This window comes from Odontesthes bonariensis, chromosome 15, assembly GCF_027942865.1.
Source record: "Odontesthes bonariensis isolate fOdoBon6 chromosome 15, fOdoBon6.hap1, whole genome shotgun sequence".
NCBI lineage: Eukaryota > Metazoa > Chordata > Actinopteri > Atheriniformes > Atherinopsidae > Odontesthes > Odontesthes bonariensis.
Genome location: NC_134520.1, coordinates 2,731,715 through 2,759,384, shown reverse-complemented (window position 1 = coordinate 2,759,384; position 27,670 = coordinate 2,731,715). Strand labels below are relative to the sequence as shown.

The following is a 27,670-nucleotide window of genomic DNA, read 5'->3' as shown; positions in this document are numbered from 1 at the left end:
GACGATGTCCATACTACACAAACCTGCAGTTTGTTGATGTTTTAACTATGAGGAGACCGTTACCTTCCAGAAGTTCTCTGGCACGTAGTACTGCAGCTTGCTCTCCATCAGGTGGCCAAACAGAGACTGGACCTGATAAAAGACACTCTCTTCTGGCTGGTCTGTGTCATCCTCAATGGATAGGAACGCCTTGAAAAAAAAAAAAAAAAAAAAAAAAAAAAGCAAAAAAAAAAGCAAAAAAACCCCTGCAGTTACTGATCGTACTTTCATCATTTGATACAAAGTCTGCACTCACACATAAAAATGGCCTCTAGTGAACACTTAGGGTAAGCTTATAGAAATAGGTGTACCTCGGGGAGGCCGGGCTGCATGTAAAGTTGTTGGAACACAGCGTTCATGTAACACGTGGCTCCACCGTTCTTCAATCCTACGAAACCTGAGACCGACCGGCTCTCCACGGGGGGCAGATACTGACAATACGCAGACAAAACCATTACCAAACTACAGATCTACACATAAAACTTCAAAGAATAATACTTCTTTAGAAGTGTCTTACATCAAACTCCTTGCAAATGGAAGGATCGGACTGGTGGTGCATGGACAGCAACTCTTTGGTGATGAGGCGTAGGTTCGGGAGCGAGCTGTCTGCCAGCATCACCAGCACCTCGTAGGCTGCCAGCCTGCTGCTGGCTGTGCTGCACCTGACCACACCATTAAGATCTACTGTTAATACTAACCAGAAACAGTCAGTGTTTTGTAGAAATGCAAGAACTCTGTGATTCATGTGAAAATAAAAAGGACATCCATACTTGGGGTGGAAGTCGTGGCTGGGGGCTGCGGTAGGTGTCGGGTTGGAACTGTTGATGATGATGCGCGAGGCTCGAAACAGGAAGTCATCCAACAACTGCTGGATGAGAGATGGACCTGGGGAACGAGCCGTGCGACATCACATTAAAACACGGTCTTTGACGGCTTTCTAAAAATTGGATTCTGGATACACCTGCAAGTACACTCGTGTGCGCTCACCGAGATGTTCCTTCTCGTTGCCGCAGAGCGAAAGCAAGGTCTTGATAAGTCTGAGGTGTCCTGCCAGCAGGATGTTATCCGCCTCGCTGGTCTCCATCTCAGAGCTCCAGCTGGGCTCAAAGTTGTCGAGCCAAGAGATCTCGTCCTCCAGCATGGTGGCTGCACTGACCTTTAACACCTCCATCTCAGATGCTGGGACGGGTCGGGCAGGAGGAAAGAAGGGAGGAGGGATACAAGGGAGAGAAAAACATGACGATAAACAGGGAGCTGAAAGGGGAGATCCTAACCTTTGCATTCTTGTGGTACAATACTTCATCTATAGGCCTAAAAGTGACTTACTGGTTAGGTCATCCAGGAGCTGACATCGAAGGTCAAAGTACTCTGTGCACTGGGACAACAGCCTGAGAAGAAAACTCAATGTGAGGTGTCAAGGTGCAAAGGTTTAACCGATTCTGTCATTTGTGTTCCTCGCCCTGGTACCTCTGATTGACACCTCTCATGACAGATGTGGGACTCCACAACGGTAGTTGAGCAGTTAAAACGACCGAAAGGAGGAACAAGTTGGGTTTCTGGAGTTCGGGGAAGGCTGAAGTGTCAGACTGGCTCAGAGTGTACAGCTGATCACAGGCCACACGGCGGATCTGACGGAGAGAAGACGCTTTGTTACAGCGCGACACGTTGCAGAAACATTCCCTCTATGAAGACTGTTTGGGGTGTTATTTACCTCTCCGCTGGGAGATCCCAGCAGAATATCAATTATGAAATCATTGACGGAGGGAAGGTTGTAAAAAGAACCTGCAGAGAGAAACCAAGCACAGGGTGTAAAGTCTGTGGGACGCGGGCATATGCCGAGGCAAGCGCGAATGGAAACACAATGAAGTGTGAGTATGCTTGAGTGCATGCGTGTCGTGCGTCTGCGCTCCTGTTGGGGTCTTACACAGCTGCTGACAGCGCAACTGCAGGCAGGTAACCAGCAGCGACAGAGCCTCGCGGGCGATGATTGCATCTTTGATGGAGACACTCTGCTGTCGGACACATATCCCAGCATGCAGTGCTGTTGGCGTGGTCTCGCCCTCGCTGCTGGAGCTGCAGTTACTACCTGCAGACACAAAGAAAGCTCGTTATACTTTGGATTTCTGTGGGTTTTGCTTTTAAGTGGTGGACAAAAACGACGCTGAGAGCTGCGGTGACAAACAATCAGTCAGAAATCGGGAATGAAGCTGTGCAGGAACATTAACATACCTGCTGATCGAACAAATGCTTCTTTTTGGTGCCATTTTGGTAAATGAGAAAGAATACAGGAAAAGGAGAAGTGTTTTTCTTTCTTACCAGTACTGCTGACTCTGGTGCGGACTCCCTGTGGCAAGAGCGAGCTGTGGGTCTCTCTTATTGGCTGCGGGCTGCCAACCAGATCCAAACGGCCTGCTGCGGCCGCCCAGGTCAGACGCATGAAGCAGGCGACAGTGGAGGTAAAGTCACCCACCTCCATGGTCTAGATAAAACAGGGGAAACAATGCAGGTAAAAGATATTCTGCACTAAGAAAGACCAATCAGGGTGCTGGCGGCGGATTAAAAGTGTTCGTCTGGTACCTGAATAGCGACGCGAGCAGCGGGTATGATCTCCTCGACTCGTATGGACGAGCGCTCAGACAGAGACATCTGTCTGTAGGAGGATTTCTCCGGAGTTCCACACAGAGACAGCTGTCGCCCTGCCCGCCCCGCGTTACGGAACGGCCGGGAAGACAGCGCATCTCCATCCCTGATGACATCATCATCCAGCGCTGCAGGCATGCTCTGACCGACGAGCAGGAACCTGCCAACAACAACATTTTTTTTTTTTTTTTAGATTGGAAGTCTGACTTTGTATGTGACATATAAAAGCCATCCCTGTGTGCATTCAATTATTTTCATACATGAACAAAACGTTTTTGGAGCCCGAGTACATCAAAGGCTCAGAAAGTAAGGGCTCGTTTACAGCATGTTGAGAATCATGGATGAGACTCCCCATGTATCCATAATGATGAAAGTTTTTATTCTGGAACAATACTACATTTATTGCAATTCCTTATCAACAGCATGTGGGTTTTTAGTATGAAGGTCAGTAGAAGGGTACGAGTTCCCTTTTCATGAATTTTCCAGAGCATTATCTGCTCTCACCACACGATCGCACCACATCTGGACATTTTCACAATAAACCGCTGTTTTCTGCTCGCTGCATTGGTTATTGCTCGAGCAAACTGCAATGTCAGCACGCCAAAGGTTGCAATAATTGAGAGGTGCACGACCGGCTGAAACAACACCAACACGCTCGATGTTCCAGGAACCGTGACGTCAGTTTTGGTGCATGCTGCCATGCAGCAAGAACACCGGGCATAAACTTAAAGGACAACAGATGAAAACTAGCCTTTGGCTAACTCTCGCATGTTACAGATGTACTGTTATTAATATGCACTGTCCTCTTAATAAAATTGAATGGAAAGAGATGGTGAGGAATAATAACGTTATAAGTCCAGACTGAACGTGTTTCCGCGCACAGACAAAGGAAAATGTCTATAAAGTTTCAGGGCTGTAGTGCATGTGTAAAAACAGCTTTTGATAGAGGTCTTTGCACCTGGCCAACTGAAGACAGATTGAGTAGACCCCTTGTCTGGTCTCGTAGTCCACTTCGGATGGGATGGAATCTCTCTGCATAACATTCACCACCAGACTGAAAAAACCCAGAGGAAAGCAGTGGTCAAGACTAAACACAGAAAAATGCTATGCCATGTGGCACGTGTGTCCTGCTCCATGTTGTTACAGTGGACAGTAAAGCCTCTTTTCCTCTGACAGCTCTGTTGCTGTTACCTGAGGCCTCCTGCTTTAAGGAAGTTGTCACAGAACGACTTGCTGCTGGTTTTGGCCATCTCATCATCCGATGTGGGCATGAGCTTTGAACTCAATACCTAACACAAATAGGAATGAAAGATGTCACCTTAAGGTCTGAGAATAAGAATGAAATAGTGGCTAAAGGACGTGGATGTTCACATGTATGCATACCTCAAGATTGTACAGCACTCTGAAAGTAGACATGCCAGGGGCAGAAGATCTGAAAAGGGACTCCAAGATGGATGCTGCACTGGGCTGCTGATGCTGCTGCTGCTGCTTGGAGGTCATAGATGGAGAACGTGAGCCTGAACCCTGACCGAGGGTGAAAAGCGTCTTCTACAGAAAAGAGTCACAAGAGTTAGAAAAGTAACTGAGGGAGAAAAAACAGAAATCACAAACTATGTGCAAAACAAGCCTACTCTCACAGTCTTAACACATGATAAGATGAGACAAGCAGGAAGCGGAGGGCCTCTAAACAGGGAAGTAACCGCTGCTTATTGATGTCTTAAAAGACACTTTGAGGTACCTGGTGGCTCCAGACGCTGGATTCTTTGGGAACAAAGTTATCGAGAGCATCTTGCACTTCAGGATCTGTTGGTATCAGCAGCAGCAGCTTCCTCACACGAAGAGTGATCCTGTTGATGACCAAAAAGAAACACTGAATTAAAGGGCCTCAGTTCTGCGATATCCACTGCACGGCAAAAAATTAGATAAACATTTATGGAAAAAAGAGCGTGAAGGTGTCGTCTTTATAAGCAGGCAGATGGCATGACAACGATGTTGTGACAGTTATTATGTTGCTGTGGGCAACGTGATGTACAAAACACACAAGCACAAACTCAAAATCTCACCTGGACTCGTCCAGGTTAGCCAGCTGGTAAAGCATCTCAAACACATTGCACACTAAAGCCATCACCACCCCAGGCAGGGACTTCTCCTGAAGACAAAGGAACAGCGTCAGAGTGCAACACAACAAGCGTCGGCTCAACTCTAACTGTTCCACCAGGCGTTAGATGCTACCTGCTCCAAGGCGTAGGCAGAGTTGAAGACGGCAGAGCTAGAACTGCTAGAGGCGGAGGCGGAGGACTCGGAGCTGCCAGAAGGAGTGCCGGTCCCCGAGCTCTTCACAGTCAGACTCTGCTCATCGCTGAAGCCGAGCTGGGACAGCAACTTCTGGTCTCGGTTCATGGTCAACTAACACACAGCGGAGGGGCAGTGAAGGAACAGAGTGAGAACAGATGCAACGCTGCGTCCGGAGATGTTAAGTATGCATTGAGCAGAATCATTTGATGAGGGGATGACAGTATAAACAGAATGTTGAGAACACTCACCACACTATCATTGGCAAAGATCTGGACATTATCCACTGGGCAGCTCAAATGCTCTGCTATCTTCCACCGGATACTTGCTATTGTCTCGTTACTGTGGGTCTGCAGAACACAGGGTACACATACAGTCAGGGTGTGTGTGTGTGTGTGCGTGTGTGTGTGTGTGAGAGGGGAGGGGGCTTTCATCTAGAAAAAGCCCCATCCCAGTCAGACATGAACTTGACACAGAGAGTTACTAAAAAAACAGGAATACCTCTAGGGTGAAGGTGTCTTTGGTTGACTCATAAGTGACGTGGAGACTGATCGGGTGTCCATTGTACGAGGCCCCGTGAGGTAGAATGGTGCGAGGAACTGAGTACATGTCCTGCACAGAAACACACAGAAAACACAGTTTTTGTGGCTCCTCAGATGCAGAGGATCCTGAAGCTTATTCAGACTAATTACCAAAAAACATGTAGCGCAAATATGGAACATGAAACACCGAGGACAAAGAGCACGTGGCTTACCTCTATGGTGATGACGTAGCGTTCAGCCAATAGCAGCAGTCTTTCAATTATCACCAGCTTCGTGGATCTACAAATCACCCCGAACAGAAGAGTTTCAACAACACTTAAAAGTGGACTTAATGTAAATACTTTGTTTTTATTTTCTGTCCTGTAAAAGCGCTACAGCTGTAAAATAGTTTGAGCATAAATATTCAATTTCATTTAATAGGTTTAATAACTCTGTTCTTACCCAAACCCCCCTCTGTACCTGGATGGTGATTGTACAGATGTGGCCACCGTCGGCATGGCAGTGGCTGTCAGCATCTTGGTTGCCTTAGTAACAGCATGTGTTAAAGTAGGCCCACCTAGGGCCGAACTCGCAGCCTGAGACCAAACAAATGGAAAGAAAAGGGCTATTAGGTGCTGATTATTGCGAAATGGCACAATTATCCCTGTAACATATCAAGGTGCTAACCTCTAGCCGCTTGTAGCAATCAGCAATGAACTTCTTGTGCAATGACACAGAGTCCTGTGGGGCAGCAAAATGTCAAATGTGATTTCAAGCTCATAAAAAGGACCAAAAAGACCGGGATTTAAAGAAATATTCAAACCGTTATTAAGAGTTTCTGCTGCCTTCCTGTTTTTAAACTTAACATGGTGTGTGACGAATTAAATGAAAGACGCAGTACAACAGCAGACTGTGAAAGTAAACTGGTAACCTCACTGGGAGACACACGTACACCTACCTTCTTCATCTTAGGATTGAGGTTGGTGTAGCTGTATGTGATAATAAGCTGGATTGCCTCATTGGCTATCTCCTCATCGGGGGTTTCCATGGCGATGCGCCAAATAAAATCCATCCCCGCCAGGTCGAGGCGCTCCACGCACTAGAGCAAATGATACGACAAATGCAAATGTCAGTGAAGATGCGCTTTACCGCAGAATGTGGCGAGGGCGAGTTGGGACCGACCAGCTGAGTTCCCTGGCGTTTCAGACGATGGTCGCACAGATTGACGTTCTCGAAGAAAGTCTTGAAAAGATTGAAACCTGAGACACAAGTAAAACACGTTCAGTGCAACGGCTGAGACCCATTGGTGAAACTGCGGGGGTCAACGGGGCGTCGAGTCTCCCACCATTCATGGTGATCTCGTAGGGCTCCAGTTTAAGGATCTTCTCCTTGAAGAGCTGCTGCTGGACATCGCTCTCAAGGTCATGTTGTCCTTTTGTGAACCACTCAAAACACATCTGCCAAAAGAAGAACATACTCTGTTTAAGCATCAGTAGACTGAATCTTTTTTTTTTTTTAATTTTCTTTAGCTGACAAAGAGAAGCTGCAGCAGCTGCTAATTTTTCACTCAAATCAAATCACCAGTTTGGCTTCCATTAATTCCAATTCACCTAACCTCTGACCTATTAAAGGTGAAGGAAATTTCACCCTGACCTTTCTCAGTTGCTATATGAGCAAATTCCCAATATGACATTCCTCCTGGATGCTTTCCTCCACAGCAATCATCCGGAGAGATGCGCTCGCAATGACAAACAAACAGAAGTTTTGATTCCAACGGTTCCCGTACCTCACGGTCGAGTTCACAAACGTCCGGCCCCGACACCAGGCACTCCCAGAGCTCCTTGGCTCGGTTCCAGGCCAGGTAAACGCTGGCCTCCTGAAGGAAAAACGCCAGGAAGCGCAGGTGGCTGTCCAGATACTGAACACAGATCGAGGGAGACGTGTGTGTTATCAGCTCGGGTAAGATTAGCTTTATGATCTGCTTTTATAGTTCCAGTGAGGCCGACCAATAAAATGACATTAAATCTAAATTAAGAAAATAAAAGTCCTGAGTCCTGGACTTAGATCAGAAGATTAAAAAGAGGAAATCCAACGCAGACAAACCTCCTGGTAGGTGTATCTGCCATCCACCAGAGTTGAGCCCGAGAGGCCGTTGTTACCCGAAGCCGTCGCGGCGAGCCGGTGGCAGCACACCAGGGATCCCGTGATCAGTTTGACGATCTCAAAGTTCTTCTTCAAGTCCTGGATGATGCTCTGAGGGGAGGAAGGGGGATGGTTACTGTGGCAACTCTGTCTGAACGTCAGCTCATTCAGACGCCAGGAGATTTTGCGGTACCTTGTCCTGTTTCTGGTAGGTCTGCTTGATGAAAGAACGGGTGATCTCGTGAAGCTGTCGGAGTGCAGGAACAACCCAGACCGCCTGCGGACTGCTCTGCTGAGAAGCCTGTTCAAAAACACACACACACACACACACACACACACAGTTTGCCGAATTACAACGAGCCCACAATCACGTGCTTCAATAACAGAGGCCGAAAGGCGTCATTCACCAGCTTCTTTATTCTTTGTCAGTGATTTGGCATCACAGACCCACCATTTTTGAAGGAAGGGCTTTGTGAAAACATGAGAAAAAAAATGTCAGAGCCAGGGATATAAAGCAATCGGGTTCAAATCAGCGCTTTAAGAAGAAAATCAAAGTCAAATGTGCTTTCTTTTGGCTATCCGTGGTTCTGATTAGATTCCCTTTGCATGAGTAAAAGTGCGAGCTCTTCCACCAAAGCCGACCTCTCTCCAGCTGCTAAATCATTCATGTAGTTCAGACGGCTCTTAACCCAGAATACGATCAGCACCACTGTGTAATCATTAGAAAGTGCCAAAGCCCTCGTAGTGAGGCAAGCCCAAGATGAACAAACACCTGGTTAAATCACGTTGCAATCACATGGGAAATTTTCAACCTGTGATCAATGAAACCCCCTCTGTGGTCAACCCCTCCTCCATGATTGGATGGCAGGCAGGAAGCGGCGACAGTAGACACAGATCAGTCAACGCAGACACAAATTATATGGGATTATTCTCTTACTTTAGCCAAAGAGTCAGATTTCTTCTTGCCCCAAGTGCCAATGTGAAATGAGCTTTGTGTGTTGCTGCCTTTACTGTCCTCCTGAGTGTGAGTCTAGAGACATACATTTCATTTCAAGCGGGACATTTGTACACATTTGTGCATACACCCAATGACAAGTGAGAAATGTAAAGCTGCTAGGTGTACATTCTCAGCACATGCAACGACAGTCATACAGGCGGTGCTGACTGGATCGTGTGAAAGCAGGAAAAAGCTTCTAGGTGCGCCATTTGGTCATAATGCAAAGCCAGAATACAAAATACCAGTTTACTGATAATAATAAACCTCAACATGCATGACTGGCGTGTAAACATGATGAAGCTTGCATTCCTTCCATTTCTTTAACTGCATCTATGACATTTGACCTATACTTCAAATGCAGAATACTACATTTAAAAACAGAATATAACAGTGCGAACAGGTCTAACTAACTACTAACTTGGCTAGCTATCGCTACCCATTTAACACTTCCTGCACAGCGACATAATAAATGTCTTATTTAATCAACTAGCTGGACAGCCTTCGGTTCTTTTTTAATGTAAAGCAAATGTGCAACAGCAGATCTGACCGTTACAAAGTTGTTCAGAAACAATCGATTAAATGGCTCCGTTCTACAAAAATATGTCCCTCTGACAAATACTTAATCCAGCACAACATAGTATCAAAAATGGCTCGATTAATGGATGAATATGATAATATTTGAACATTTTGTGCGGCACACGCATGATGACAAGCGTCGACCCCTCCTAACCCCCCGCAGGGACCTGGATTCAGACCCGAGCTGTTTTTGTTACCGCCTACATCATGAGGCCTGACTTGTTTCATAAAAGCTTGGAAATAAATGATTAACTCCTGACGGATGGACCCGGAGGCCCCAACTCCTTTACCCTACTGCGGATTCATGGAAGGATCATTAATGAGAGTTTAAAAAGAAAACAGAGCTGAAAGGCAATAATGCAAAACCAGCACAGACGTGTTAACTTTAGAAACAAAACTGTCACAGCCGGCAGAAAAATGCCCGGAGACGCGTTCTTCTTAGTGCCGAGCTGCGGTTTTCAGCGTCACCACGGCGCACGTTTACCTGCGTAAAGAGTGCAGACCATAGAAACACTGTCCCGTGTCTGTCTCACCTTCTTAATGTCCTCAATACATTTAATAATGTAACTGCGTTTAACAGTCTCCTTGACAGCGTAGGCGTCACTCAGAATCCCTAGGTGCTCCTCAAGCGCCTGCTGGACTAGACTGGTAGGCAGGGTGGGGAGGTGAGCCAGCTCCCACAGCACCTCCAGCACCTAAACACGCACACACACACACACACACACACACACACACACACCCCAAAACAAAAGATGCTTCAGACTCAGGGGTACATTTATTATCGAAACCTCAAGCGTTGCTCAAAGGAAAATGTTGGATTTCTTTCTATGAGAAGTACATATGTATGCATCATGCGGTTTTATTTACTTTCACCATGAACTGCGCTTGACCTTGATGAGAAGACGAGTTACACCCAAACAAAGTACCTTTCCTGTTGTAGTTTCAGAGCGAGCCTCTCGGCCTATTCTCCCGATCAGACTGAGCAGCTTCTGCCTAACGCGGTCACTCTCCACCTCCCAGCTCTAAACAACAGACACACGTGTTAAACAAACAAACGCTTCTCTGCTCGGCACGCGCCATCAATTCAAATGGGACAGGTAGCACTGACCTTTTGGATGAGGACAAAGAGGTGGGTGAGCTGATCGAAGCTGAATTTCACAGCAGCAGCAGCGATTATTGTGTGAATGTTCTCTATCACAGTTGATGATTGTCCGGCCTGAAATAGCCACATAATAAAAAATAAATAAATAAATAAAAATAATAATAAAAATAAAATCAATACATCTGCTCGCTGGCAGGACACTTGTACATTTTGCCTTTGGTCAGACTTTCAGGAACATCTGCATACGTGTGAACACATGCTCGGCTTCCGGTTTATACCTTCTAAATAAACAAACCTGCTTAAAGGGAAAAATGTAATTCAGCGCCCGTCGCACATTATTGGCAGTGCTCTGTTTCTGACCTGTATTTTCCAGATCTTAGAGAGCTCATCCAGCGACAGTTTGCTCCCCAGCAGCTCAATGATTCCCTTAATCCTTTCACAGTACTGAGCCTGGTCAATGTTGCCTGGAAAACAGGCACATCACGCAAAGTTGAGCGCTTGTTTTTTTTTTTTTTTTTTACTCCTCTTTTCAGAATAACGTCTTGACATGCAGCTTTACCTTCCAGTGCTATTGACAGGACCGAGTTCTCCACGAGCCAGTCGAGCAGCTTATCTGTGTCGATGGCATTTTTCACCGTTTTTGACACCGTGCTCTCTTCTATTAACTTGGTCACCTGCCAGACGAGTACATGTGCAATGAGGTGAGGAACAAATTGGAACGAGCGCGCCTTGGCATTTCCGCGAACCCACGATAACTGACCTCTTTGAGGGAGTTCATCTTGGTGGAGAAGTGGGGAGTTTTGAGCATACGCAGCAGCGTGTCCAGCCGCAGGTCGTCCACCACGGCGACCAGCTCCCTCTGGAACCTCATGCACAGCAGCTTGATGGCTGACAGCAGGTCCGGGATGCTCACCAGACGCTGGGGTTGAAAAGATAATCGATCGAAAAGATAAAAACTGCAAAGAATGCTCTTTTAAAAAAAAAATGTATTTATTTATTTTTTTAAACACCATCTTAATGGGACATTGCGTCTGATTTCTGTTCCACATCACCGTTTACTCAGACTCTCGGCCTCCCGGGAGGGTGCGCAATCAGGGTTCAACCTTGCCCCGTGTGCAGGCACCGGCAGAAAAGATTCTTTAAACAACCAGAATAAGGTCTCTCTGCCTTCCCAGAGATAGCGCTCAAATGTTTTGACTTGAAATTATGATCAAGTCAGACATACAGTTCCACTGGCTTTGTGGCTTTCTTACAACAAAATCATAACAGAAGACAAATATAAAACACTACCTTGTCTTTAAGGTCCTTTTCCTCCAGGTTCTGCACATATGTGATCATCTTGTGAATGACTGGATCAAGCATAGGCTAGGAAAAAAACAACATGAAACGTCGTTGATTCCTGCGGGGTTACCAATGTGTGTGTTTATATTGCACTTTCTGACTCAGGTTAGGCATTTAGTTGTTGGGTTTAGGGGCTGGAAAGTGCACTGTGAGTAGGGCTGAGCAATTTTATCGATACTGCGATATATATCGATATTTCGGTTCCCGATAAAGTATTGATTTTTCAGAACACAGAACATTAATGTAATACAATATGTATTCACTTTATACAATTCATAAAAATGTTGCATAAAGTGCACAGCTCTCACGTTGGTGACGTGTTCGTTTGTTTCTGTTTGTCTGGCGGTGTTGTCCTTCCGGTTCAAAGGTTGGACCACCAGTCCAATCAGCGACGATTCATGTCAAATCACACTGTCCCTTTTTCCCCCCCAGAAAATGATGTAAGTGTATCGAATCGTATCGTTGGCTGAATATCGTGTATCGTATCGTGAGATTAGTGTATCGCTACAGCCCTAACTGTGAGTCTGAAAGAAGGGCAAACATATGGGTGTGTGTGGTTCAAGCATATATTAACTCACCTGGACGAGGCTGGAGTTTAGGTATTCAGCACAGACTCCAAGAGGCTGGACCAGAGCTGATACACACTGCGCAAGGTAGACGGAGAGAGAAAGAAAAGCCAACGCGGGATTAAGAAAAAAAACAGGAAATCAAATGCTGAATACTAGAGGGGTATATGACAAAGATTAGTGGCTTAGCAACCTATGCTGAGCTGAAAGTCAGAGTTGTCTGTGTCACACAGGTGGCCAAGATCACCATGGTAAGCTCAGGACGTGCCCGGAGCAGTTTATGTTGGGAGTTTTGGATTTTAACTCATTCTTGTCCTGATAATATCCCAGACGGCAGAATACTGAAAGCTAATATCTGATATGCAGCACAACTCAAAGAGCATTAATTCATGTTTACCAAACGTAGGATTGTTAAATAGCCAAAGTGAAAGAAGATCAATGATTCAACCATTATCTATTGTCTATAAGGTCAGTCAGAGTCCCACGTTTAGATGTGGATTCTGGCATTTTAATCAACAAATTCAATGTTAACTGAGTGGCATCCTTTCCGTATTTATTCTATAAAATATCTGACCCACCATGGCTTTTAATCTTAACTTGTAGATTCTCAGCTGAAGGAATAGCCTGAGTTAGCCATCCAAACCCACCAAAGAATCTCTGCAGTTACGATAAACAAGTGTTTGCCATGTTATCATATCTTGTTCCGATAGCAGCTCTAAGACAAACACACTCGAAAATAAATTAGTCGAGTAAAATATCCAATCAATAAAATTTCCCTGTGATCTGGTCAATAGCTTACATGATTGCCATGTTATCACAGAACGGTAGCAGAGCTGAATGTACCTCACACCAAGTTAAAAGGTCAGGAGCTTCATGCGTTTATGATTCACTTGCTGGCAGCACTCCTCTATTGTCTCACTTGCAGAACTTGTTTTTTCTGTACAGATCATTACATCTTTCGCACTTCTCCAGACATACAACCGGCTCCTCTTACGCACGAAGAGCGAGATGATCGGCATATTTTGTGCTGAAGAAGAGTCAAATGATGTCAGATGTGAGCCCGGGTTGGTAAAGGAACATCTTTGAAGTGGAGCTTTAGCTTTTATGGAGCCAGCTGACACAGAGAAAGAAAGCCTGGCTCTGTTGGACATGCTTCGTAGTACACCCCCGCTGCTTTGATACCATTAATCACCAAAACTGTTGATAGTTGGTTTGATGTCCGTGGGTGCACCGGACCACACCCCTCAGCTAACGTGTGCAGGCAGGTCGGAGAGAGTCTAAACGGACGCTGTGTGTGCATGTAACTGAGAAGGGGCGACTTTGGAGGACAGCTGTCATTTTTCAGGAGCTCAATGAATGGTCCCTGTGTTCCCGTTTCTTTTAAAAAATCTTCCTTCTTAGCTTTCTGCGAGCAGCTCCTTCTCTACTTATAACCCTGAACCCACCACCCCACCTGACTTCCTGCTCAAAGCAGACAAACGAATGAGTCACTCCTGGGAGTCAGTAAAGGAGGGAGTGCTCCTGCCATTATGGTTTTTTTTTGCTTTCACTTTCAGTCTCTCTATTGTTCCCGAAATATGTTAGGTATCTGACAGCCAACACACACACACACACACACACACACACACACACGTGCATGTGTGTATGTGTGTGCGCTGCTCAGCCAACGTTTGCCTCATTAATATGCAAGTGATTCAAGGGAGTGTGTGTGTGTGTGTGTGTGTGTGTGTGTGTGTGTGTGTGTGTGTGTGTGTGCGCACAGAATCAATGGCTACGCCGGGCTGCAGATCCGGTCAGGTTGCCTAAAGGAAGCATCAGTACAAGGATACCTCAGAGCATGCAAAACAACAGAGCATTTCAACCATCACACAGTGGGAGGACGTGTTTATGTGCGAGTGAGTATCACATGGTGGGGGGTGGGGGGGCATTCGGCCCCCTGCAGCTGAGAGCAGTGGGGGTAAACATGTTGACCTTTCGCCTGCATAGGCTGTATCAAAGTGTGTCTGTCCATCAGAGGGAATGCAACTATTTTAACTCTTATGACGCAAAAGACGAGTTGAGGGAGGGTCAGTCTTACGGCAATCTCGATTTCCTCGGTGTTGAGCTTAGTCTGGATGGCAGTGAATCCTCCCAACTCTCCAAACTTCACTCCAGGAAAAGGGAAAGAGAAAACAAAACCAAACTTTTGAGGCAAAACTGTAACATGCGTGTCACGTGACAAATATAGATATGATGATATATTATATATATGTGTGTGTAGACAAATCTTTACTCACTCGATTCACCAAATCAACCAGCCAACCATGAGGCTCCTGAAACAGAAAATGAATTATGTTTTTTCAGTGGAATTATTCAGCAATGACGCAACAGATTATTGAGAGTCACGCATTGGGTTTTCTGACAGCTGCTGTTTGTCAGTCGCACTTGTTCCCTCTGAGCCAAGTGGCTCAATAACACAACACTGAAGATGAAGAACTTGGCTGTCCCCCCCCCCCTTTTAGTTTATGAGAACCATAAACTAAGGCTCAATCCCATTTCACCTCTCGCCCTACTCCTTTGTTTTGTGCATTCACAACAACGGCCGTATTGTCCCGAGTCTCTGTGGGATGGAGGGCCGGAGACTACTGATGAGGTTACACTGCCCTTCAAACGGGGATTTATAGCTACGCTTCAGAGTGATAGGAGGAATTATACCCGCTTTTAACGTGTTAAGGTCATTCCAACATAAAAGGACGTCAGGGACATTACGGGCTACATGCTTACTAGGATGTGGCTTACCGGAGTGAAGTATGTTCGCTGCTCATCATACACGTCACAAACCGATCCCCCCCAGCATTTTAAAGGTGAAGACGTTTTCTCTCACATTTTTCCAATACGCTGCAGACGACTGCAGTGTGATCAATTAATCACCCCTTCCTGTTGTAGCAGTGGTGGTTACTTGACATAATGACCGTGTGTGTTAAACAACCAGCAACCAGCAACGGGGAAGGGTCCGATCAGCCTGTATTAGGGGGGGGTGCACAAACACATCTACAGCCCCCGATTCTAAGTCCAAGTCTGAGTCTCTCAGAAGGAAAGATGGGTAGAGGATCAGCCATCTGCGGAAAACTGTTTCCAACACTATCCCCAATAATTCAGGCGACCAGCTGATGGAGGCATATAAACACTTGCCAAAGCTTGCTATGAGATAACCAGACACACAGGCAATGCTGGAACAAGACTTCACGGTAAATGATGAGTGCAGACAGAAAGGATGTCCCTTACTTTCTGATAGGTGTTGGGAGAGACGGCAAACATGTTGGCTTCCTCTCCAAAAACATCCGCCCAGTTCCTCTGACATGCCTTCATCCGGTTCTTGAAGTGATACTCGTTATCAGGGTTAAGGGCCTGGCCACAAAAGAAAAAAAACAAACAAAAAAAACAGAGCTGAACAAAATACTTTTGACAAGTCATTGGACTGGCATTTAACGGTCACATGACAGAGGCACATTTTTGAACGCTAATGAGTCTTGGTGAACAGTCAAAGTATTCCCTCTGGTGCCGCCGACTAAGAGGTGTATCAAGGAAAACCTTTTTTGTTGCTAATCTCTGACACTTTATGAGTTTCCTCTTTGCAAATGGTACAAAGTGAGACAACACACCATGGTCAGGACTCCCATCAGGTTGACAGGCACAGGGTCCTGCTTCACCCTCTCTGCAACCAGCTCCACCAGCAGCATGAGCATGTTGTAGATGCCCTCGTGGATCTCTGTGCCCCACTTGTGCACGGCACTGCTGGTCAACAACTGGTCACGGTGAGACAGAAAGGAAGAAAGTCAGGCGATTTGTACGCTAACCAACCAAGCCATCGCACTCTTCGTGGCTCACCTTTTTAAAGGCCTCGGGCATGCACCGGTCCATAAACCGCTTGCAGTTCTCGTCGGCGTCAGCGAGCCCTGACGGAGAGGGAAATGTTGGATTCACATATTCATCCCACGTCTAAACTTGGAAAAAAAGGCCTTTTAGCTGTCGCAGCGCGGCCAAACATTTCGCCATGTGGCACAAGTGTCCAAAACAACAACATGTGAAAAAACACTCCAAAGTGTACACCCCGCCCACGCGATAAGACAGTTTTAGTACAACGACCTTAGAAACAAAAAAAAAATTAAAAATTTCATCCCACAAACAAACCCACACCGTCTTACCGTGCCGTGCAAGGCAGGTGGAGGCAATGAGACACTTGCCCAGGGACTCCTCTCTCTTGTAGGGTATGGACCAGTGGTCAGTGAAGACGCGGCTCTCCAGCTCGTACAGGTTGGTGGTGGGAAACTCCATGCTGCCTCCAGAGCAGTTCCCATTCTCGTCGTTGCTCCGCTGAAACACACAAGACACGTCAAATCAACTACGCAACGCAGGAGGCTTTATTCTGCACCGCGGGTCGCCTCGTCTTATAATGACACCGCGGCCGATGCTGAGATAATACAAATGGCTTCTGGCACTGATAAGAGTCAGACAGGATGCTGTTTGATTCTTTGCCTCTCCCTCTGGGAGAGTGGTCATAACGGTCCTCTCCTCTGCCATCTGCCCTTCGCTTCTGCGTCACATTTCTACCTCTGTTTAGTCTCAAGAAGCTTTCAGGACAAATCAACACAGGCACTAGTTTCCGAGTACTTCACCGGCGGTTAATTTGAAAAAAAAACGGCTGTGATGTCTAAGGCAAGGTGCGTGTTTAATGAACACACTGTACCGACCGAGAGATTCTTTGCTGTCATGACCAGGCCAGCCACGAAGGGGCAGTTAAAAGTCAACTTGTACACGCTCTGCATTTACAGTTGAAAATGCAACGCTCAAACTTAGCTGAGACGACAACAAAAATGGGGAATTGGAAGTAAAGCCCAAGAGTCTGTGCAGTGAGAGCAATGCAAGACAAAAGGATTGCTGAATTATTTACACCGTAAAGTTGTTAACATATTCATGAAGTCATCAGTACATTCGTGATTAAACTGCAGAGCTCCCTCCTCTGAAAGAGTGCAGCCCAGTGGCACACTGCAGTGAACACATCCAAACATGTGATTTTTTCTGTAGGTGATCGTTAACGGCAAGTTTGCACTGCCGCTGAACTCACTGCGTTAGAACTGAGCAAAACCATTTGAACACATTCGTCAATTTGTGCCTGTGGGCCCTACAAAGTATAAATACTAACACGGAAGGATGCAGCTCGGTCAAGTCCGACCATTTCGAATGCAACTGCACGTGAACACACAAACGGGTCAATGTGTTCAGCGCATGTTCAGTGCATGTTCTGCTGCGCTGCATGTTCATACGTTTGCGATAAATGGTGGTAAACTGGGCATCTATGAAGAGGAAGAGAGGGCAGGAGGAAGCAACAAAGGAGCATCACATTTCATCTCTTCCCTTTCTATGAAGATTAGATATGATGAGACGGATGAGAAGCAGGAAAGTGGGAGGAAGACTTGAACCGATGATGAAATTAGAAAACACCAGGTTCAAAGAGCTACTAAGAAAATACATTCACTTGCTGGCGAAGTTACCAAATCGCAACTGTGACAGTTACAGTTTAGAGGAAAGACTGTTTTCTGTTTTGTTTGTTTTAGAGTAGACTCACAGGACAGTGGAAAAAAAAATAGAAGCTTTTCACTCTGTAAATACAATGTATAGAAATCTGCAGAAATCTCCATCAAACCTAAGCTGCACAAGTATCAGTGTCTCCAGACTTAAAGGCTCAGGGGGAATGGCATGTCTTGAAAGCACAGTTTGTGCACGCGTGTCGTTGGGCTGGGCGACCGGGTAACTCGGCGCCGCTCCGTTACTGTGTGCTTGCAACCCTCTCGGGAACCCCTGCAAAAAAACTGCTATGTGTTTGTGTGTGTCCGAGAGACTGCGGGGCTATATTTAGGAACACAAGACGAGGTTAGAGATCTATGACATGCCTCTTAAGCACAAACACAGTAAGCATGGGACAAGAAGAGAGGAAATAAAGCAGGTTCGGCCTTGACTTATTGCATTTACAGAATGTTTAGTAGCTTAGAGGATCATCCAGGAGAAACTCTAATTTCCCAGCCTCACAGCAGTTTTTTTTTTTTTTTTTTTTTTTTTTTTTTTAAATCTATGAGTGGACAAAGTCATTATATTTGAGTAACTAACTAGGAAAAATCCATGTTTTTGGGACACTATGTCGAAATGCATTTTTTTTAATTTTTTTTTTTAGCCAAGTGTGATTTGAACAGAAATAGTCATGAGAAAGGAGGAGGAGAACGAAGGGGCGAAAAAAATGACCAGACAAGTTGTCAATAGTTTATTCAAACTAAGTCTGCCAACCCATTATGGCAGAAGCTAAATCTGAATAAAAATAAATTGTACAAGAGCTTGGACAGCATCAATCAATAATACAGATTTGAGTTAGATTTTTTTAAAGAGAGCAACAGGTCCGGGTTCAAGCTGCTGAAGACAAGCAGCCTACAATTCCTCCAGGTGGAAGTCAAAGTCATACTATGTGGTACGTAGAGGGGCTCTTATGAGAAAGCTGTGCATTTTACAGTCTTTCACACCACATAAACACAGCAGACTCGCACCAAGTATTATTACCAACAGATAAATTGCTGTCAAATGAGCAATGACTGCCTCAGAAACCACCGTCCCCACACACATGTCAATTACGAATGCTAACTGGACGAGAAAAATCTGTCACTGAGATGAAAACATGAGAATATAAATGGGAGAATTACCAAAATGGCCACGTATGTCAAAGAAATTGCGAAACTGCTTCTTGGTCAAGTTCGAGAGGATTGCAACCTCGACAGCAGTTCAGCACCGTTGACACTGTCAGGCAACGTTCTAGCTAGCGGCTGCTAACCCAGTACAAATCACTCTCAATATTTGAACTGTATTATCCGCAGTCTGACTGATGAACCTGATTAAGCCCAACTAGAGCTTCGATCAACAATCTGCGACTGTAATTCGCCAGCAATGCTTCTATGCTCCAAACTCCTAGTCCCCATCACTGGCGCGTTAAATTCTCCACGAACCTCGCTAGCCGGCTACTCGCTAGATGGCTAGGTTAGCTTGCAAGTCTAAAATAGCTTTTTAGCTTCACTGTTTCAGTAAGTGAGCCGTTTGTCTATGGATATGCCTAATGTCAGTATATAGCAGTTATATGCCCTGTCCTGGAGGACTGGGGAAAATTAACCCGCTCTGACAGCTCATGTTAGAATCGGTGCATGTAGCATTGAAACTGCTAAGTTTGGCTGGGTAAATGGGCGAGCCCAATCACGGTTGCAAGTTGCAACTAGCCTCGTTCTCCTACCTGACCCCTTCAACTGATCCTTGGTGAAAGGCATGTTGCTCTTACCTCACTATCCACTACATCGTGGTATGCTGGGGGGGGGTCAAACCCACCCGTCCCAGTCCGACCGCTGTTTTCCCCGTCTCCACTCGAGCCCAAGCCAGGGGAAGGCCCACTCTCCATCGGTTCATATCCATACCCGAGTCCGGGGCTTTCGTTGGTTAGGAGCGCCACTGCCTCGTTGATGTCATTCTTTGCCAGCCGCAGCGCTTTTCTTATCACATCGGGATCTGGGAAACCCATGCAGAGCAGCGTGGTTATGTGCTGCTCCTCTTCGGTCTCCATTTTTGGGGTGTCTCCGTCTCTCAGACTAATAGTAACGGGGTGTTCGGCACAGCCCTGTAGCTGTGCACGCCGCCATGTTTACAGTCCGCCGCTGCAATTCGTCTGTCACGATTTGCTTTCCAGAGAACAGCGCCGACAGAGGTGTTTTGGTGAATTTTGGCTGCCAAGAACTGCATGCTGCCGGGAGCGCGCACAGCGAGTCTGATTGATTTTAAGGTCATAACTGTTTAACAGGGGTACATTTTTAACTGCGGAGTGTATTGATTATGTATGGGAGACATTTTTAAACAGCAAGAAACAGAACTACTGTAGGCCTATATGGAAAGTTATGCATGAATATGACAAAGTCATCTTTGAGATTTTGAGTACAAATTTGAGTACTGCAAAAAAAAAAAACAACCTCTAATAAAATTTAAAACTATTTTATCTATTTTTCCCACGCTGAGAGCAAGCCTCCGCTGGTGCAGATATGACACTTCTCACTGTCAAACTTTTTTTGACAAATGAATATTTTTAGATTTTTGGCTTGGTCAAATGTGTTCTAAGCTTCAGATGAAAAAATCGTTTGAAAAATTAACTGTGCCACAATTGCTGCGAAAAGTTTATTGTAAATGTAGAGAAAATGAGCATGTGAGTGCTTCAGTGAACGCTTACAGACGTTTTTTTGTTGCTGTTGTCAAACATGACCCATGGCTTCCTAAACAAACACATGTAGCTGGGTGTTGTCCGGAACTATACTGTAATAGTAACACTTTTAAATTAATGTATTGTATTGTACATATCTGTTATGACCATATTACTGCCATAAGACTGAAGGTGAAACACAACAAATGCTGGCTTTCTTTTCGGACCCTCAACTAATTTCAGTCTATTTAATTTAACTTCCACATACATACAAAATTAAAGTGCTGGTTAACGTATTAGAATTACACATTGCAATTTTGATTTGAATGTACCGTGTCTAGTTTTTAATTCATCATCATTTTTAACGTACTTTAGCAAAGAAAGTAGTACTTGTTCCACACAAAAAGGGCGTGGCTGCGCGTGCGAGTAGGGGTGTTGGTTGTGGTGGCTGTGAACGTCACGTGAGCACCCAACTCATGTGACAATGGACAATCATAACAGGAACAAAATGGCTGCAACTGGCGACGAAGCCGCAGCTATGGACAGCATCTCCAGGGAACCAGCAGCCCTCTCGGCTGCGTTGAACCCGACTGTTAGCGGCACCGGTCAGGCGGAGCGTTCCGAGGATACAGCGGAAAGCCCGTTGACGACTCCCAAGAAGCCCGGCACAAACAGTACGTGGGGATATGTTTGCACTTCCGTAGCTGGCTAATGCTAAGATAGCGTAAAGTAATCGAATTATTTAGCTTTGGGTGTGTTTATATATATATATATATATATATATATATATATATATATATATATATACACACACCAACTTATTTCTAGATCTGTGTGTTATTGCTCTTCATCGATTGGAAATACTCTCTGTTAATTCAGTATTGTCCCTGTCATTGTGCTCAGGTGATGGTGGTGTGGAGACTGCAGAGGAGGCTGTGGAGCCTGCAGAGCCCGATATCAATGAGTTGTGCACCGATATGTTTGAAAAGATGGCCATCTTCCTTCAAGGAGAACTAACAGGTTTTTTTCCCGCCCTGAAATATTGCACACTTGTACTCTCATGCTCTCATTGCATACAAAATTTATATTTTGCAGCCATTTTCAAGCATGGTATGTGTTCTATTTTGGGATTCAGATGGAGAACCATGGGGCACAGAGGCTTAGATGGCGCACTTATTCTCTTACTTATTTATGCAAGATGTCGAAGTAAAGCCCCAGCTAATTAATGCCTGTTTGTGCGACTGCATGTTGCTCAGATTTGTGCTGTTGTGACATTTTTCTGGAAAATCACATGTTCATTCAGCCATTATGCCAGCGTGTTCAGTTGCTGTCAGATTTATGGAAAGGGGTGTGTATCAGTGAGGGCCATTTCTCAGTCATTTAGAAATGCTGAATGTTTCTTTTCGTCCTCATACTTATTCTTCACTTGTACTGTCTTCTGTTTTTTCTTTTTCTCCCATCGTATCCACACTCTCCCAATCTAACAACTTTCTCAGCCACTTGTGAAGATTACCGTCTGCTGGAGAACATGAACAAGCTTACAAGTCTTAAATACATGGAAATGAAGGACATCAGCGTCAACATTAGCCGCAACCTGCTAGATCTCAACAACAAGTGTAAGATATCTGTGCAAAGCACAAAAAACAAACAAAAGAAACCGATATAATTCAGAGAATAGTATCTGTATTTTTTTGTTTTTTATGATTCTATTTTTAAATGCAATGAACACTTTCCTGTATGTATATTTGTTTTAGATGCCAGTCTGCAACCATATTTGGACCAGATAAATAAGATAGAGGAGCAAGTATCGTCGCTTGAACAAGCTGCCTACAAGCTGGATGCATACTCCAAGAAACTGGGTAAGACACTCGTTGCACAGATGTGGGGAAGACTGCGCATTAAGCGTTCTGCTGAAATGTGACGGCACTACTGAAAGAAAGCATTGAGAATTCTTACATTGAGAGAGGCTGCTCGTTTTCTGCATCTTTGAGAGGACAGTCTCCGTGCAGGCTAAAAGCGCTAGCATGGTTGACGCGTCTGTCACGGCGGTGGCGGACCATGACGTCAAAATGACGTATCAGGCCTGGCGCTTCCCTTGAAAAGACGGCGCAGCGCGTTGTCGTGCACCAGTCGATTTTTGTAACTTGGCGGCGCCACCAACGAAAAACCGGATGGACCATTGTGAGACCAGGCTCAGTAAGGAGGTGCGTTTGTACAGCAGCTGTACGAAACTGCAGTGAAACAGCACAGGGAGCACGTAAACTCCCAAAACTGGTGCACAGAGATGGGCAGAACTTTGGGGAAAGAGGGAGAGTTCTGTAAGAATGTGTGGAAGAAGCTACGGGACAGATACGTGAAGGCAAAGAAGAGGGCAGAGACTCAAAAAGTGGTGATGCCGGGGGCTTCAGACCATCACCTCTTTTAACTAAATTAAAATGATCCGAATACTGCACCAGTATAATTAATGACAGTATTCCTGCTCTTCATTGTTTTCTTCTCCACTTTCGTGGTTGTAGAGTAGAGGTAACCTTCACGTAGCAGCGCCACCTCTGTGACGGAGAAAATTGCAACTACTGGCGCATCGACTTGCGCCACTATACATGGCGGGCACGAACTCGTGACGACATCAACACCGATCGCGCGAGCAGACGCAGCAACCATGCTAGAGCTTTAATGAGAGCCAGTGCAGCCACTTCGATCAGCTCTTATGGCAGCAGATGGCGCCGTAACACCGCAAATTTATGCCTGATCCATTTCTTTGTTCCGACACCAAGGAGGGATAAAACATGGGTTGATTGTGTTGCGTTTTGTTTTGCGCCTTTATCTTTAGAATTAACTGTCACCTCTGCCTTTATCTACATAGAAGCGAGATTCAAAAAACTGGAGAAGCGATGAGGACGAGGAGGACGCAGACTGAAGGGTTACAGTGCCTTCTCGCTTTCTTTCACCCTGCCCTGCCCTGCCCTGCCCTCTGCTCCCCCTGCCAGCAGAGCCAGGAGCTGCTGGGAGGATGTGAACTGAGGCTGAAACAACAAACTGAGCTTCTCTTACATATAGAAATGACCGCGGAGGAAGCAACTGAATGCACTTGAAGTAGTGCGGCTTGGACTCGACTCAAGTAGAAATAATTTTTGGCCCGTCATGCAACCAAGGTGGACAGTGTGCAGCCATATCCTTTTGCAGACAATTTTAATGTAGAATCATGCTGCCTAATCATCAACCTATCTAGAGTGGAAGAATAAAGACATACTAATCCAGTACTTATCAAAAAGGAACTCTGAAGATTGGCAGGTACTTGTATTAATGAAGTATATAACACTTGTCACATTTAGTCATTTTACATGAGAAGACATGCTCAAACTTTTAAATCATGTCCCCAGCCCTTCAGCCCGTTTCCCTGAAAATTTCAGGCCCTGTGCTTTTAACAGCCGGAAACGTCCACTTGGATATTTTGTCGTCACTTATTTATTTTGTCAGGTAGCGACAACGGAACCACAAACTTGGCACAACTTGGGCGTTTTGTTGCAATTAAAATTAACAGTGTAGAGGGCAGCTGCTCATGGCGCTGTCTTTAGAGCGGGTTTTTTTTTTTTTTTTTTTTTTTTTAAAGTTTGCAGTCTGAAAGACATTTGATATGAATGAATTATTGTACCTGTGTCTATCTGAATTATAACACTGAAGATTTTTTTAATAAAACAATCATTGCTGGACTGTTTCTTTGAAATGAACCTGCAGATGGCAGCCTCTCACCGTGGTAGTCGACATATCAGATGCTGTGACCCGTAGCTCCGGAAAAACTGACCAGCTGTTCAAGGAGCCATATAGTTGCTGCTTTCTCACAAAAAGGAAAAACTCGGAGACCAAGAGAAGGAAATGGAGAGCACATATTTTGAAATTCAAAGGGAAGGATGCATGAATGAAGATGAGTGTGTTGCCCTCAACCTTCTTTTGTGTTCTTCTTTATATTAGCTGCCCCAGAGCAGAACACAGGCCTGTTTTGCAGGGGCAGCAGATTATCTAAACTCACAAGATCTCCCTCCCGAGTGTTTAGGTTTATGTGTGTTGCCTCTTGCAGACGTGTATGCGGCCTAATCTAAAACAGGTCTCTGTTATTAGTCCAGTTGAGGCCCAGGATAAGAGGGAGCTCATTATTCATACTGTAACATTATTTACTGTTGCACTGTGAGCCTTCCATCTCTCAATTCCCCTGCTTATTTCCAGGCCCTTTGGGCATAAACTTAACTCCCCTCCCAAAGGCTCCCAAGTCAGGTCTATTAAATGATTTTTTTTTTCTTTTTCTGAAAGCTTAATGCCAGGACACAGTCATGCGTATAGGAGTAAGTAACTTATTAATCATAAGCGAACCTTTCTTTTATATTATTCAGCTTGGAAACTACTTCAAAACCTGACCATGCTGTAGAAATATAATTTGGGTGTAGCGTATTCTGTGCTAAATAATTTGTTTTAAGACTGGGCGGACGGAACATACACACGAAGGAATTTGTAGAGGTAGCTGATTTTAAAAGTGAACCATACAGTCATGGCCAGTATTTTCCCTGCTGGTTTTTCAAGGTTATACCTTTAAAAACAAATGCAAGTCAGCCAATTTTGCACAGCTAGGACAATTCCATAAAATACCAAAAATTCAAATTCAAAAATACTTTATTTATCCCAGAGGGAAATTAAATGTTGATGTAACTCAATTAAATCAAGGAGTTATTATAGATGCTGATGGCTGTGGGCAGGAAAGATTTCCTGTAGCGGTCCGCTTTGCATCCAAACTGAAGAAGCCTTTGACTGAAGAGACTCTGTTTTCCGATAACAGTCTCATGGAGAGGATGTTCAGGGTTGTCCATAATTCTCTTGATTTTATGCAAAATCCTTCTTTGCATTATTGTCTCCAGAGGTTCCACAGTCGTCCTCAGAACAGAACCAGCCTTCCTTATCAGGTTGTTGAGTCTTTTTAGGTCCCTGGTTCTGATGCTGCTGCCCCAACAGATGACGCCAGAGGAAATGACGCTCTCAACAACAGACTTGTAGAAGATCTGCAACATCTTGCTGCAAACCTTGAAGGACCTTAGCTTCCTCAAGAAGTACAGTCTGCTCTGTCCTTTCTTGTAGATGGCTTCACTGTTGTGTCTCCAGTCCAGTCTGTTGTCCACATGAACACCAAGGTATTTATATTCCTCAACCACCTCCACTTCTTCTCCCATGATGGAAACAGGGTTTGATCTGACCCTGTTTCTCCTGAAATCTACAATCATCTCCTTTGTTTTGTTAACATTCAAGATGAGATGATTGTTCCCACACCATGCCACAAAGCGGTCCACCAGCTCTCTGTACTCAGCTTCTTGTCCATCTCTGATACACCCGACCACTGCAGAGTCATCTGAATATTTCTGTAGATGACAGGAGTCTGACTTGTACTGGAAGTCTGAAGTGTACAGAGTGAAAAGGAATGGTGAGAGTACAGTCCCCTGTGGTGTTCCTGTGCTGCTGATCACCTGGTTAGACACACAGTTCTTCAGTCTGACAAACTGTGGTCTGTTTGTCAGGTAGTCATTAATCCAGGTGATTGTTGAGGCCTCCACCTGAGTCTTCTGGAGTTTCAGACGAAGCAGATCAGGCTGAATTGTGTTAAATGCACTGGAGAAATCAAAGAACATGATCCTCACAGTGCTGCCTGCTTTGTCCAGATGACAGTGGGTTTGTTGAAGCAGGTGTATGATAGCGTCTTCAACTCCAACTCAATGGCGATAAGCAAACTGCAGGGGGTCCTGATATGTGCTGGTCTGCTTACACAGGTGGGTCAACAGGAGTCTCTCCAGGACCTTCATGATGTGGGATGTCAGGGCAACAGGTCTGTAGTCATTGATGACTGAAGGGTGGGTTTTCTTTGGTACCGGAACCAGACAGGATGTCTTCCACAACAGTGGTACCTTCTCTTGGGTCAAGCTAAGGTTGAAAAGGTGTTGCAGAATCCCACAGAGCTGCTCTGCACAGGCCTTCAGGACTCGGGGGCTGACACCATCTGGACCTGCAGCCTTGTTCCGGTTCAGTCTCTCCAACTGCCTCTTCACCTGACTTCTAGAAACAGAAAAGTGGGTGGGGGAGGCAAAGGGGACAGCAGCATCTCCTGATTGGGTTGAAGACAAACTAGTGGAAGCAGAAGAATCCATGACTGAGGTGGAGGTGGAGATGTTACAGGAAAGCTGTGGGTCAGAGGAGGGTGGGATGTCTCTTTGGCTGGGAACAGGAGGGGAGGATGGTGAGCTTGTTCCTGAACTGAACCTGTTGAAGAATGTGTTCAGCTCATTTGCTCTGTCCAAACTTCCATCCATCCGATCCTCCCTCTGCTTGAGGCCTGTGATGTTCTTCATTCCTGACCACACATCTCTGATATTGTTCCTCTGCAGTTTACTCTCAAGCTTCTTTCTATACACCTCCTTGCTCTCTCTGATCTTGACTGAGCTGCTTCTGTATACTCCTCAGTAACTCCCTGTCTCGCTCCATGAAGGCTCTTGTTTTTTTCATATGCCATCTGTCGCAATTATTAGGGACCGAGCAGTGAAACTGCAAGGACCCTATTGTATCTGTAAGGTTTATTATTAGGGACCGAGCAGTGAAACTGCAAGGACCCTATTGTATCTGTAAGGTTTATTATTAGGGACCGAGCAGTGAAACTGCAAGGACCCTATTGTATCTGTAAGGATTATTAGGGACCGAGCAGTGAAACTGCAAGGACCCTATTGTATCTGTAAGGTTTATTATTAGGGACCGAGCAGGAACTGCAAGGACCCTATTGTATCTGTAAGGTTTATTAGGGACCGAGCAGTGAAACTGCAAGGACCCTATTGTATCTGTAAGGTTTATTAGGGACCGAGCAGTGAAACTGCAAGGACCCTATTGTATCTGTAAGGTTTATTATTAGGGACCGAGCAGTGAAACTGCAAGGACCCTATTGTATCTGTAAGGTTTATTAGGGACCGAGCAGGAACTGCAAGGACCCTATTGTATCTGTAAGGTTTATTAGGGACCGAGCAGTGAAACTGCAAGGACCCTATTGTATCTGTAAGGTTTATTATTATTAGGGACCGAGCAGTGAAACTGCAAGGACCCTATTGTATCTGTAAGGTTTATTATTATTATTATTAGGGACCGAGCAGTGAAACTGCAAGGACCCTATTGTATCTGTAAGGTTTA

At 45.2% G+C, this 27,670-nt stretch overlaps 2 protein-coding genes across 4 annotated transcripts in view; one reads left to right on the top strand and one right to left on the bottom strand.

The window, feature by feature from the left end:
• Positions 1 to 19,980, bottom strand: part of usp24 (ubiquitin specific peptidase 24) — a 34,880-nt gene extending 14,900 nt beyond the window's left edge. Inside the window, exons 1-44 of one of the 3 annotated variants that reach the window (XM_075484633.1) lie at positions 19,565 to 19,980; positions 16,401 to 16,569; positions 16,084 to 16,151; positions 15,858 to 16,001; positions 15,481 to 15,603; positions 14,493 to 14,528; positions 14,294 to 14,359; positions 12,229 to 12,294; positions 11,600 to 11,674; positions 11,070 to 11,228; positions 10,869 to 10,983; positions 10,670 to 10,773; positions 10,316 to 10,423; positions 10,134 to 10,229; positions 9,741 to 9,902; positions 8,572 to 8,664; positions 7,828 to 7,935; positions 7,596 to 7,745; positions 7,279 to 7,410; positions 6,838 to 6,949; positions 6,675 to 6,751; positions 6,451 to 6,591; positions 6,180 to 6,233; positions 5,955 to 6,088; positions 5,726 to 5,792; positions 5,473 to 5,583; positions 5,223 to 5,321; positions 4,912 to 5,085; positions 4,743 to 4,828; positions 4,418 to 4,526; positions 4,063 to 4,227; positions 3,871 to 3,968; positions 3,638 to 3,733; positions 2,617 to 2,839; positions 2,356 to 2,518; positions 1,964 to 2,125; positions 1,751 to 1,821; positions 1,507 to 1,667; positions 1,366 to 1,427; positions 1,027 to 1,218; positions 810 to 924; positions 557 to 701; positions 351 to 470; positions 64 to 189 (exon numbers count right to left, since the gene is read on the bottom strand). In XM_075484633.1, coding sequence (XP_075340748.1) covers positions 64 to 189; positions 351 to 470; positions 557 to 701; positions 810 to 924; positions 1,027 to 1,218; positions 1,366 to 1,427; positions 1,507 to 1,667; positions 1,751 to 1,821; positions 1,964 to 2,125; positions 2,356 to 2,518; positions 2,617 to 2,839; positions 3,638 to 3,733; positions 3,871 to 3,968; positions 4,063 to 4,227; positions 4,418 to 4,526; positions 4,743 to 4,828; positions 4,912 to 5,085; positions 5,223 to 5,321; positions 5,473 to 5,583; positions 5,726 to 5,792; positions 5,955 to 6,088; positions 6,180 to 6,233; positions 6,451 to 6,591; positions 6,675 to 6,751; positions 6,838 to 6,949; positions 7,279 to 7,410; positions 7,596 to 7,745; positions 7,828 to 7,935; positions 8,572 to 8,664; positions 9,741 to 9,902; positions 10,134 to 10,229; positions 10,316 to 10,423; positions 10,670 to 10,773; positions 10,869 to 10,983; positions 11,070 to 11,228; positions 11,600 to 11,674; positions 12,229 to 12,294; positions 14,294 to 14,359; positions 14,493 to 14,528; positions 15,481 to 15,603; positions 15,858 to 16,001; positions 16,084 to 16,151; positions 16,401 to 16,569; positions 19,565 to 19,843 — 5,316 coding nt within the window. In that variant the 5' untranslated portion in view covers positions 19,844 to 19,980. The remainder of the gene's footprint in view (positions 1 to 63; positions 190 to 350; positions 471 to 556; positions 702 to 809; positions 925 to 1,026; positions 1,219 to 1,365; positions 1,428 to 1,506; positions 1,668 to 1,750; positions 1,822 to 1,963; positions 2,126 to 2,355; positions 2,519 to 2,616; positions 2,840 to 3,637; positions 3,734 to 3,870; positions 3,969 to 4,062; positions 4,228 to 4,417; positions 4,527 to 4,742; positions 4,829 to 4,911; positions 5,086 to 5,222; positions 5,322 to 5,472; positions 5,584 to 5,725; positions 5,793 to 5,954; positions 6,089 to 6,179; positions 6,234 to 6,450; positions 6,592 to 6,674; positions 6,752 to 6,837; positions 6,950 to 7,278; positions 7,411 to 7,595; positions 7,746 to 7,827; positions 7,936 to 8,571; positions 8,665 to 9,740; positions 9,903 to 10,133; positions 10,230 to 10,315; positions 10,424 to 10,669; positions 10,774 to 10,868; positions 10,984 to 11,069; positions 11,229 to 11,599; positions 11,675 to 12,228; positions 12,295 to 14,293; positions 14,360 to 14,492; positions 14,529 to 15,480; positions 15,604 to 15,857; positions 16,002 to 16,083; positions 16,152 to 16,400; positions 16,570 to 19,564) is intronic. The other 2 variants (XM_075484634.1, XM_075484635.1) reach the window with 2 other exon arrangements.
• Positions 19,981 to 20,939: 959 nt separating this feature from the next.
• bloc1s2 (biogenesis of lysosomal organelles complex-1, subunit 2) lies at positions 20,940 to 24,189 on the top strand. Its single transcript, XM_075486182.1, has 5 exons — positions 20,940 to 21,141; positions 21,371 to 21,487; positions 21,964 to 22,083; positions 22,222 to 22,326; positions 23,331 to 24,189. The coding sequence occupies exons 1-5, from the start codon at positions 20,952 to 20,954 to the stop codon at positions 23,360 to 23,362; spliced, it is 564 nt and encodes a 187-aa protein (XP_075342297.1). The 5' UTR covers positions 20,940 to 20,951; the 3' UTR covers positions 23,363 to 24,189.
• Positions 24,190 to 27,670: the final 3,481 nt, after the last annotated feature.

What these genes read in the sequence shown, in the direction of transcription:
- bloc1s2 (XM_075486182.1), top strand. Translation starts at nt 20,952, where the DNA reads ATGGACAATCATAACAGGAACAAAATGGCTGCAACTGGCGACGAAGCC. An exon ending in CCTTCAAGGAGAACTAACAG is followed by an intron (nt 21,488 to 21,963) that starts GTTTTTTTCCCG and finishes CAACTTTCTCAG; the next exon opens with CCACTTGTGAAGATTACCGT. An exon ending in GCTAGATCTCAACAACAAGT is followed by an intron (nt 22,084 to 22,221) that starts GTAAGATATCTG and finishes TATTTGTTTTAG; the next exon opens with ATGCCAGTCTGCAACCATAT.